Genomic DNA, 11,649 nt, shown 5'->3' on the forward strand with positions numbered 1-11,649 from the left:
TGTTTTGGCAACCTGTGAATTTATTTTATAAAAAAATTTTTATGAAGTTGACTGATTTCATCTTCATAGCCACTAGAGGGTGTAGAAACATATCTGGGAACAATCACAACTGTCTTCACATTGCTTGGATTTATATTCACCTCAAACAAATATTTCCAAGACTTTGCCTCCTTTTTCATTATCCAAAGGCAACCTGTTTTCACAACCCAAGTTGCCTGTACAAATGTGTGTATTTGTGTTTGTGCGAGGTGACAGAAGGAGAAAGAGGGAGCATTCCACTTTCTCTGCCGACTTTCCTAAGCCTGAATCTGTGGTTTACCTCAGCTCAGGAATGCAGTACAGACTGTCTCATGACTCCCGTTTCCATATTTCAAACTGTCCAGAGTAACAAAACCGTCAGGTTTCTGTAAATTCTTCTAGTTAATCTCTGAATATTTACAAAGGTCTTTGAAAAACCCGAGATATAGAAAAGAGAGGCGAGGAGCTGTTTGCTGTTGGCGTTGTGTGATCGAGGGTTTCTTATTCAAACCATAATGAGATAGGAGATGACTATAGCGACATGTTTCATCCCAACAACTCTTTGTGTAATGAGTGATGGCAGTTCTGCATTGCAGTCATGTTTATTCCATCAGCATTTTAAACACTTTGCGAGTTTTAAATTTGACTTGGTTTATTAAATTTTTTATAACTTTTGATTAAAGTAACATAGTTCCTTAAAAAAATGGTTCACAAAAAAAAAAAAAAAAAAAAACTTTCTTCCACTGAGGCTAAAAGGAGATATTTTGAAGAATGGTCATGATGTTCTGTTCAATACATTGAAAGTGAACGTTGACCAAAAAGTACCTTTAAAGTCAAACACATGCACACACACACACACACACACACGTTTGTTTTTTAGAAAAGTGGGGACATCCCATAGGTGTAATGGTGTAACAGAGTTGTGTCCTGATATGTCACAAAAACAAGAGTGCCCGCGCACACACACTCACTCACACACACACACACAACTTACATGGATGTAAATTCCAGTATTTTTCCACTTCAAGACCTCCATGGATAAATGATTCCTCATCGGGTCTCTAATTCTGTCTTGTTTCTTTGCCAAGAATACATTTTGATGGATAGTTTTTGCAGTGATACTCAAACTCTTGACCTTCCTCCAGGTCTTCAAGCCATTGTTGGCTTAACTCCAATCCTCTCCTCCCCCTTCACCCGTCAGCCAGACTTCACGCTACCTTCACCCCCCAGCAATGTCCCACGTCACCACATTCTTATGCTGTTGTCTGTCATCACAGCTCCAATTACATCCCAGAGAGCACAAACCCAAGCAGATGCCAAGCACAACACACAGTTAGCAGCATCTGCAGTGGATTCACATGATACAGTTTGAATGTGTTTTCATTATTATTGTTTGGCTTTGTACTTTGCTAACAATGCTTAGCTTTAGATCTTTATCTTAATTTTCATCATTCATTAATTAAACTGTGGTGTCCTCATGCTGTCCTCCTCTGAGAACTGCTGATCTGCTGTGATCTTATACAAGATTTATATTTCTTCTGAAGGTTTTATGTGGACGTTTCCCTGAAAGTCCAGAGCTACAACAGAACACCATAAGGGTAAATTCTTCAAACAACGTAACTCATTCCCTTTACTCTGACCAGACACAGATAGACAGCGTGAATGTGTTCACAAGACTGAGGACGCTTATCCCAATTACTACCAGAAGTGCCTTTTAATCTTAAAGGAATGTTCTGGGTTCGATACAAGTCAAGCTCTATTGACAGCATCTGTAGCATGTTGTTGATTTAGTACTGAAAATTATTTCAAGTCTCAAAGAACATGAAATCAGTGTTGTTGTTGTTATATAAAATGAAAATGATTAAATATAGATTTAATTCTTTAAATCTCAAATAAATTGAAAAATAAATATTAGATGAGAAAATTTCACTTAAAATTAATTCACTTAAAATTTGACAGAATTTAACAACAGTTGGAAATGCTGACTTGTCTGCTTAAGTTGAAGTACTGTATTTACAAAAACTGAAATAAAAATAACAGAAATACAAAATAAATAAATAAAAATAACAGAAAAAGTTATTAAAGCATTACTTAAACTAAATATATATACTGGTATATAAGCCCTCCTTGTGTGAAGACCAAGGAGTGCAAAGACCATTCACTTTAGTCAAGTCAAGTCACCTTTATTTATATAGCATTAAACAAAACAGACTGTCAAAGCAACTGAACAACATTAATTAGGAAAACAGTGTGTCAATAATGCAAAATGACAGTTAAAGGAAGTTCATCAGTGATGTCATCATTCAGCTCAGTTCAGTTTAAATAGTATCTGTGCAATCATTTTCAATCAAGTCAACGATTTCGCTGTAAATTAAGTGTCCCCAACTAAGCAAGAGGATTGCTTAGGACTCTACTGTGTGACTCAGGGACCCCCTTAATGCAAATAAGTATCACGTTTGATTTATCATCTGTTTTAGACCTTGCTTTACTTCTGTTTTAGTTTCTCTGACCAACTCTTACTATGTGTTTCTATATCTCTACTATTACCACCATTCACAAACCACTCATCACACACTATATATAGGCAATGCAATCCTAAAAACCTGCACACTTTACCTATGTCTGCTAATACACTACTTCCTTTTTCTATTTGTCTCTGGAATTATCAATCTGCAGTAAACAAAGCAGATTTCATTATATCTATTTCTAGTCATTCAAGACTAAACCTCATGACCCTAAAAGAGACGTGGTTTAAACCAGAGGACACTGCTACTCCTGCAGCACTCTCCAATAATTTATATTTTCCCCACTCCCCCCGTCTGAGTGGAAGAGGTGGAGGTACTGGTCTGCTTATCTCTAATGATTTGAAATGTATTCCTTTAACTTCTCTGTGTATTACTAGCTCCTTTGAATCACATTCAGTCACTATAATCCACCCTTTTAAGATACATTTTGTAGTTGTTTATCGACCTAGAGGACCACAAGGTAACTTCTTGGATGAATTTAATGTGCTGCTCTCAACCTTTCCTGAGGATTGATACTTGATACTTTCTACTCAACTCTTACATCTTGTTTAGACACTGTTTGCCCCTTGTCTTGCAGGCCAGCCTGTACCACCCCTTCTGCCCCTTGGCTGTCCGCCACAAACAAACATTGTTCTAAGGTCAGGGCTTCTGAAAAAGTATGGTGCAAAAAATATATATATATATCCTGCTGACATTAATGTGTATCAGTTACTCCTATCTTTCTTCTCTGCTAATGTCTCCACTGCTAAAAGGACATACTATAATAACAAATGTAACAATTCGCTAAACTCTTGCATACTCTTTAAAGCTTTTTGCTCCCTCCTTTGTCCTCCTCCTCCCTCCCCCTCATTCATCAACTGTAACAGCTGATGACTTTGCCACGTTCTTCATTGATAAAACCATCAGTGCACAATTTTCCAAACCACAATATGTCAAGCACATCTTCCCAGCAAACATTCACTCGTTCACATCCTTCTCTTCACTCTTTGAGGCAGAAGTCTCCAAACTCCAAAATCATTTCTAATCATCCTACTACTTGTCCACTTTATCCTATTACATCTCATCTCCTTCAAGCCATTTCTTCTGCTGTTGTACCTGCACTCACTCACATCATTAACACTTTCCTTCACAATTATGTTTTTCCCTCAGCATTTATACAGGCTCATATAATCCCACTTCTTAAGAAACCTACCCTTAACTTATCTCTTTTAGAGAACTACAGACTGGTTTCCCTGTTTCCTTTCATTGCAAAAACACTTGAATGAGCTGTGTTCAACCAAGTCTCTGTCTTTCTCAAACCAGAACAACCTCCTCGACAGACACCAGTCAGAAGTGGACATTCAACCGAGACTGCCTTGCTCTCAGTTGTTAAAGCCCTAAGACTGGCAAGAGCGGAATCCAAATCTTCAATACTTATCTTGCTTGATCTGTCTGCTACTTTTGACATGGTTAACCACCAGATTCTCCTGTCAACCCTACTGGCAAAGGGCATCTCAGGAACCACACTCCAGTGGTTTGATTCTTACCTCTCAGATAGGTCCTTCAACGTATCTTGGACAGGTGAGGTGTCCAAATCGCAAAATCTAACTTCTGGGATGCCTCAGGGCTCAGTTCTGGGACTACTCCTCTTCTCTGTCTACATGGCATCACTAAGTTTTGTCATGCAGAAATGATCAGCTGATGATCAGCTGACTTTCTCAGACCACATTGCTAAAACTGCACGGTCCTGCCAGATTTGCTTTATTCAACTTCGAGAAGATAAGGCCCTTTCTTTCGGAGCATGCTTCACAATTCCTTGTTCAAGTGAATGTTCTGTCCAGGCTGGACTATTGCAATGCTCTCCTAGCAGGTTTTCCAGACGGTTATAAAAACCTTTACAATTAATCTAGAATGCTGCAGCAAGATACATTTCTTAATGAGCCGAAAAGAATGCACGTCACACCTCTGTTTATCAGTTTGCACTGGCTACCAATAGCTGCTAGCATAAAATTCAAGGCATTAATTTTTGCCTATACCACTAATACCAACTCTTGCTCTTCTAGACTTACACTATTTATTTCCTAATTGCTTGTTTTCTTAAAAAAAAAAAAAAAAAAAAACTAACACTAGCTTCTCTAATATTTTGTTGTCTATCTATTTGTTTTCTTTTTATTTATTACACAGTTAACAAAAGCAAAAATCTGGCTCTATTATTTTTCTATTATATCTGTTTTATTTTTATTTGTTATATAGTTTAAAAAAAACCTTGCTACGTGTACTGCATTAAGCTAACAGTGACTTGTTAGCGCTTTCATATCATTGCTCTTTTGTTGGTTTTGATTGATTTCATTGCTCTCATTTGTAAGTTCCTTTGGATAAAAGCATCTGCTAAATGACTAAATGTAAATGTATACATAAATGTATATATAGATAAAGCTAATTCAAATAGTAATAAATAGTTTAGACATAATACATTCTTTAAGTTCTATTAAAATTATAAGCTGCAATTGTGAAATATAAGGTTCATTTATTTATTTATTTATTTTTATTTTTTTGCTTGTTTGCGGAAACAGACTTCCATTTTGTATTTGTGTAATTTCGTATGTACTCTAGAATGAGAATACCAGATACTCCCACTATAACATTTACAACTGTATATCGACATTTGAACTGGGGCACTTTTTTTCGCTGCAGTTATTAGAATTTTACCAGTTGAGAAAATAAAATACATTGGGGGAGGTAATTGGAGTACAATTAAACCCCACCCCTTGATCTCTGCAAAAGTGAGAGGGGTTGTGACGCCTCAGGCACTTCCTGATAGCAAATGGAGCAGCCTGCAGATCACACCTAAAACCTGACATCCTGAGCAGCATGGAGAGCTTCCCTTGAAAAACAACCTAGTTTAATCAAACAGAATGGCTTTCATTTTCAATGGCTCCTACAGAGTTTGCATTGCAATTGTTTCTTTTTCTTTTCTACTTTTGTTGATGCAGCATTTCTCCCTTTGGCCAAAGTCAGTGAGGCTGTTGTTCAATCCAAGGTGAACATCTGGCTCTAATTAAAGCCTCTCCTGCTAGTCCCCCCACAGCGTCACTTTCCCACTCCCTCTACTCTTTCCTCAGCATCCCTCCCTCCAAACCTCCTCCTCTCCGTGTCATGTGTCCCGTGGCTGCGTCTGCATGTGGATCTCAGTACTGAGGAATATGGAGCGTCTGACTGCTTTGTGGAGTTTGGGGATTCTCCTGTTTATGAGTTTTGGAGGGGTCTTGTGTCAAACCACCAACTACACCAGGTGTGTGGTAGGACTGTGCATGAGTATGAGATAAATAACCCTATTTCTTTTTTTTTTTTTTTTTTTTTACAAACCCTCATGAGCTTCTACTGCAACAGCTGATTGAACTTGCTAGCTTGCACTTTTACAGCTTTAAAGTGTTTATGTCTGGACAGTAAATGTTATTTTTGAGTCTTTAAACACATGGAGTGTGCAGTTTATGTTTTCTAAAGAATAATGATTATAGATTTATAAGGGGTTGCAGATGGAAATACTTTGAGTTAGTGTGCTTTCAGGGTGAATCAGGTCATTTTGAATCAAGTCCAGCTTTCCTTTGCAGGGAGTGTCATTACTTTTACTGAAAAAAACAGATGGATTGTTTGTTAAATAATGACTAGACTGAACGATTTGGCCGACATCCTTATGGGCAAAAATTCTGGATTTTTTTGTGTGCTATTGAGCCTTTTGCAGTTGCAGGAAAATGAAATGTCTGTACATATAACTTTGTCTTATTTGGTGAAATTTTGTTGAATGTTTGTGCTGCTCTCTTCCAACAATAAATGTAGCCAGAATGTTATTTTTTTAACATTTAACATTTTATAACATTTTTTTAATAAGTGCTTCTCAATAATGATGTGAAACATGACTGAAATTTATGTGCCTGCTAATAGGAGTCAAATGTCAACAACATTTATTTAATTGTTGTTTTAGGATGGAAACTTAAGAAAAGAATACTTGAACAGAAAAGTCTACACTTAATAAAATATATTTAATTTAATTTAATTTAATTTAATTTAATTTAATTTAATTTAATTTAATTTAATTTAATTTAATTTAATTTAATTTTAAATGTGTCCCTTTATATGTGTTGAATTATTTCTAAAACTGAAATATAATTATGCATAACTTATTTCCAATGGATTGTGACATTTGAAAGTTGTTCTAATTTTATATGCATGGCAAATCAGTCTCATTTACTTCCTAATTTTTATTAACACAGTAAATATTTGAAAAGGTCACTGAAATTATACCTTGCAGTAAACATCCCCCAAGTGCAGAGAATCTGTCCCAGACGGGGTCTGTGGGAGTGACTGCATAATGACCAGGCTTTTCGTCTGAGTTTTCTGTCCCTGCACCATTACATCACAATAGAGCTCTGTTTTATTTTACTGTGTCATGGAGTTTAAGTCTTTAAACATATGTTGCTCTAGGCTTCAGTGAATGTTATCAAAACAATAAAACATTTCAGGACATTCAAAAAGGATTCTGAGCCATCAGTGATCTCCGAAATACTGCCAGTGATGTTATAAATGCTGAACAAAAGTGTCTGCCTCTGTGAAACAGCTTTGAAAATGTATAGCCTGGAAAACTCATAAAGTACAACCAAACTACAGTCCAGCTGCTCTTCTGAAGAAAAAAAAGTAGCAATACTAATTAAAAGCTACTTAAAAGAGACAATATATTTTTAATATAACTACTGTATGCAATAATGTAATTTATATTACTTGTGCACTTTTTCTGCCGCAAAAACAAAAGTATCTGAATAAATTAACTTATCTTAATATGGGTGACAACATTAAACTTTACATTTACACAAGATCATACAATCTAATTTATATAACTGAGTAATATAAAGTGTACTAATGAATACTGGTCTATTCAAAATGCAGTAATACACTAAAATCCAGTGTTTAATTATGCAGTGTTGAGCTGGAATTGAACGTGAATTATATTATTATGTTTAAAGTCTTCCAATTTTTTAAACGGGTCAGATGTGTTTTTTATTGAATTTTGAAATTGATTTAGTAAACGTTTCTGTCATTAATCTAGTTTAAGTGTATTTTGTCTGTCTGAAATGCATCACATAAAATGAAAGCTGTATACACTGACATTTCATTTATGTACTAAATAACAATATTGTAAAACAGGTACAGTATCTTCAATAGCTTCTGGTTGGAAAACTATTCTCATAATTCATTTTCTGAGTTGAGGGTCCATCTGTGTGCACCTCTTTCCACTTTGTGAAGTTATGTCTCCTGCAAACAATGTGTTGGTCAAGAGTTTGACCCACCTCTCAAAAGCTGTGTTTATCATGCAATAAAAACACATTCAGCATTTCCTCATAGCCACCAGAAATCTTTCTCTTTCACTCTTCCTCGCTCATCCAGGCCTGTGTTTAAGTGTGGCGGTGATCTGGTTGGAGACTCAGGCTTTGTGGGCAGTGAAGGATTCCCATCATTCTACAAACCCAACAGCAAATGTACCTGGTACATCACAGTGAGTTCACTTTGAGTTCACACTCCACACTCGGGAAATCATATCGTAAAAGCCTTTAAGGAGCTCTGTCTCTTTCTACTAGGTTCCAGAGGGCAATGTAGTCATGCTGTCCTTCAGGATTTTTGACCTGGAGGCTGATCCTCTCTGCCGCTACGACTATGTGGATGTGTATAACGGACACTCTAATATGGTACAGAAGCTCGGGCGATTCTGTGGAACTTTCCGGCCTGGAGCTCTCATTTCCACATCCAACACCATGATGGTAGAGATGGTATCAGATTCAGGAACGGGAGGAAGAGGGTTCCTGGCCTACTTCAGTGGAGGAACGCCACATGTGGATGGTGAAATCAAAGATATCAAATACTAAACGTGTTGTTATTGACTCTGTCAGAATTCTGTGTGGACTAAAAATACTTGGTTCTGGAAACTTTCTTTTTTGACTAGAGCTCATGCATATTAAAGAGTGAATATGTGTAGCCTCAATGGCCTTTTTTCCTTTTTTTCAGAGCACCAGTTTTGTGGCGGGAAGCTCACAAAGTCTCAGGGCTCAATCAAAACTCCCAACTGGCCTGAGAAAAATTATCCAGCGGGCATCAGCTGTTCTTGGCTTATAACAGTGGAGCCGGACATGGTCAGGAAAAAACATAACCCCTGCTGTACAGATCATTTCATGCTGAATAGGTGGCAGCACACCAGATGCTTTTTGCAGCCTGTTCAATAAATGATAAGAAACAAGCCTGTCAGGAAACATGGCTTTCCTTAGCTTGAATGTTGGATATTTTCCAATATATTTTATTTTACTTCAAAACTTTTTCCAGAATACAAATATTATTTTTTTGATGTTAAACTTTGGGTTGAACCCCCCTCCCCCTTAAAAAAAGAAAATAATAAATAAAATGAATTAATTAAAATGTGAGATTTGGGGGTTTTGTGTTTTTAGGTGATTGAGGTGAAGTTTGATAAGTTTGATGTGGAGTCTGACACATACTGCCGCTTCGACTATGTGGCGTTCTTTAACGGAGGAGAGAAAGATGATTCAAGGCGCATCGGAAAATACTGCGGAGACACTGCGCCTCGGTCAGTTATCACATTCATCTCTTTGACTGCCATTTTATTATGAATTTCATATGTTTGAAGCTAAACCAGAATGTTTTACAGTTGCATTCATCCCTGTTTTTTATGTCCCATCTGCAGGGACATTATTTCCAATGGCAATGTGCTGTTAGTGCAGTTTGTATCCGACCTCAGCGTGACCTCAGACGGATTCATGGCGTCATACACTAGCATCCCACGTGGCCTCCGTAGTCCGACTGCAGGTGGCGATGTTGCATCAGGGCCAAGAGTGTCATCCACAGCCACAAAACCCCTTCTCACCCCAGTCAAACCGGTGAATCCTGTGGTCTTTACAACAGAAGCAACAACTACGACCACTACTAAACAGCCAAAGACGCGAGCCAAACCCGTTAGACCACCCATTGAACCAAAGCCAGATGAATCCAGACCAAGTGAGGAAGAGATAAGAGGAACAAATGATGCTGGTTATGGTAGATTAGAACTTATTATAACATTCTTAAATGTATGTTTCAGCCACAGGCACGAATCCAGTGTGCCCAAAGGCATGTAAAAGAGAAGGAACCATCAAGACTAGTTTCTGTGCTAGTGAATTTGGTAAGTCATTACATATTTTTTTTACTCAAAAATTGCAAGTAAATTATATAGTTAATTACAAATTAACATCAAGTAACACATTTAATGAGAGAATACATTTCTGATTAGAAAGACTGAAATGGTATTTTGTTGTTTTGGTAACAACTATTAACTACTCTGAAAAACGTTTCTGCTGCTCATAAAATGTACTTCTATTATTAATGCTAAAAAGAAACCTTGATTCATTTAATCAGGATTCTTTGATGGATAGAAAGTTTAGAACAGTTTTTGTCTTTACTGCCTCATTTGATCAACCTAATGCATCTTGGTAACACTTTAGAATAAGGTTCCATTAGTTAATGTTAGTTAATGTATTAATTAACATGAACAAACAATGAATAAAACATTTATTACTGTATTTATTCATCTTCGTTAATATTAGTTAATGAAAATACAGTTATTCATTGTTAGTTCATGGTAATTCACAGTGCATTAACTAATGTTAACAAGCACAACTTTTGATTTAAATAATGCATTAGTAAATGTTGAAATTAACATGAACTAAGAATTATAAATGCTGTAGAAGGATTGTTCTTGCTTAGTTCATGTTAACGAAAGTAGTTAACTAACATTAACTAATGGAACCTTATTCTAAAGTGTTACCTGCATCTTTGCTCAATTTCAGTTATCACCGGTAAGCTGACAGCTCTGACTTCTGGACCAAGTGAAAGTATGCAGGCCACAGTGTCCTTAATTAAGGCCTACAAGACTGGTAGTCTTACAATCACCCAAGCTGGAGAAACCATGTCTGTCAAACTTGTGATGCCCTGCAAGAAATGTCCATTGCTGCGCAGAGGTATATAGCTATATGTGCACATAAATACACACCTGTGTCCGATTCCTTGGACTTTATTCAGCGTTAATTTCTTACATATCAGCCAATTATTTATTTATGGTGTCTTCATTAGGTCAAAACTATATCCTGATGGGTCATGTGGATGAGGGAGGCCATGGTGTTCTCACTCCTGGTAGTTTCACTGCCCTGTACAAAACCCCACACCACAAGATACTGAACAACATCAACAAGCAGCCGTGCTGATCTCATCACTCAGATCCATGTTAGCCCGATCAACCTTCAGAGCACAGACACTAGATGAAAGCCATGGACAGTGATTAGACAACGGCCCAGAACTAGTCTGGATATTGAGAGGTATTTTTTTGGCATTGCAATATAATGCTCAGGAAGTTAAACACACAGTTTCCAATCAGCTATGGTGCTTTTCAAACTTCTCAACTCAGAACTGAATTGTAAAGTAAAGATATTTTTCATACAGTATGAGTCTACATATACACACAGAGAGATGTCACAAAATATATTTGTAATTTATGATGATGTCTTCTAATACAGGATTTGTATAATACATTATTGCATTGAATTTATGCCTGTGTTGTTTTATTGGGATAGGCCTTTTCTGTTCATTGAAGGCTTGTTTTGGTTCAGAATACACGATCGACACCAATTTAAAACATGAGCGCATACTAAACTGATGATGTGGTAATAATAATAATAATAATAATAATAATAACAACACTTCTTTATTTCTTTTCCTTTTCCCTTCTCTCTTTCTGTGTATGGAATAGCTTAATACCATTGCTTCATTGATTGTTAACTAAAACTATTAAAAATCATTTCTGGAATTGAAATAAATCTGAATTGAAGTGAATGATATAAATAATGATGGAATGAAACTCTTTAAATATTTATAATATTAAGTAATTATTAAATGTATAGATAAATAACTGAATAAATAAATATTATTATTTATTATTTATTATTATTAAACATTAATAATACATATTATTACTTTATAAATACTACATTTAAGGTTAATATTAATGAAACAAATAAACAATACTAATTTAAATAAATAG

The 11,649-nt window shown here is 36.2% G+C and overlaps 1 protein-coding gene across 1 annotated transcript; it reads left to right on the forward strand.

Annotated features, from left to right (window-relative positions):
- The first annotated feature begins 5,658 nt into the window (after positions 1–5,658).
- LOC113093068 (procollagen C-endopeptidase enhancer 2-like) lies at positions 5,659–11,157 on the forward strand. The gene is made up of 9 exons (XM_026258903.1): positions 5,659–5,814; positions 7,962–8,070; positions 8,153–8,411; positions 8,577–8,701; positions 9,011–9,147; positions 9,265–9,575; positions 9,658–9,738; positions 10,403–10,573; positions 10,686–11,157. Exons 1-9 carry the CDS (start codon positions 5,702–5,704, stop codon positions 10,814–10,816), a joined length of 1,437 nt encoding a protein of 478 aa, XP_026114688.1. The 5' UTR covers positions 5,659–5,701; the 3' UTR covers positions 10,817–11,157.
- The last annotated feature ends 492 nt before the right edge of the window (positions 11,158–11,649 follow it).

This window comes from Carassius auratus, unplaced genomic scaffold, assembly GCF_003368295.1.
Source record: "Carassius auratus strain Wakin unplaced genomic scaffold, ASM336829v1 scaf_tig00214857, whole genome shotgun sequence".
In the NCBI taxonomy this organism is placed as follows: Eukaryota; Metazoa; Chordata; class Actinopteri; order Cypriniformes; family Cyprinidae; genus Carassius; species Carassius auratus.

Bases quoted from the DNA above. Each gene is read 5' to 3' on its own strand.
- LOC113093068 (XM_026258903.1), top strand. From the start codon at position 5,702: ATGTGGATCTCAGTACTGAGGAATATGGAGCGTCTGACTGCTTTGTGG. The intron at 8,071-8,152 runs GTGAGTTCACTT...TCTTTCTACTAG, and splicing joins AATGTACCTGGTACATCACA to GTTCCAGAGGGCAATGTAGT. The intron at 10,574-10,685 runs GTATATAGCTAT...TGTCTTCATTAG, and splicing joins ATGTCCATTGCTGCGCAGAG to GTCAAAACTATATCCTGATG.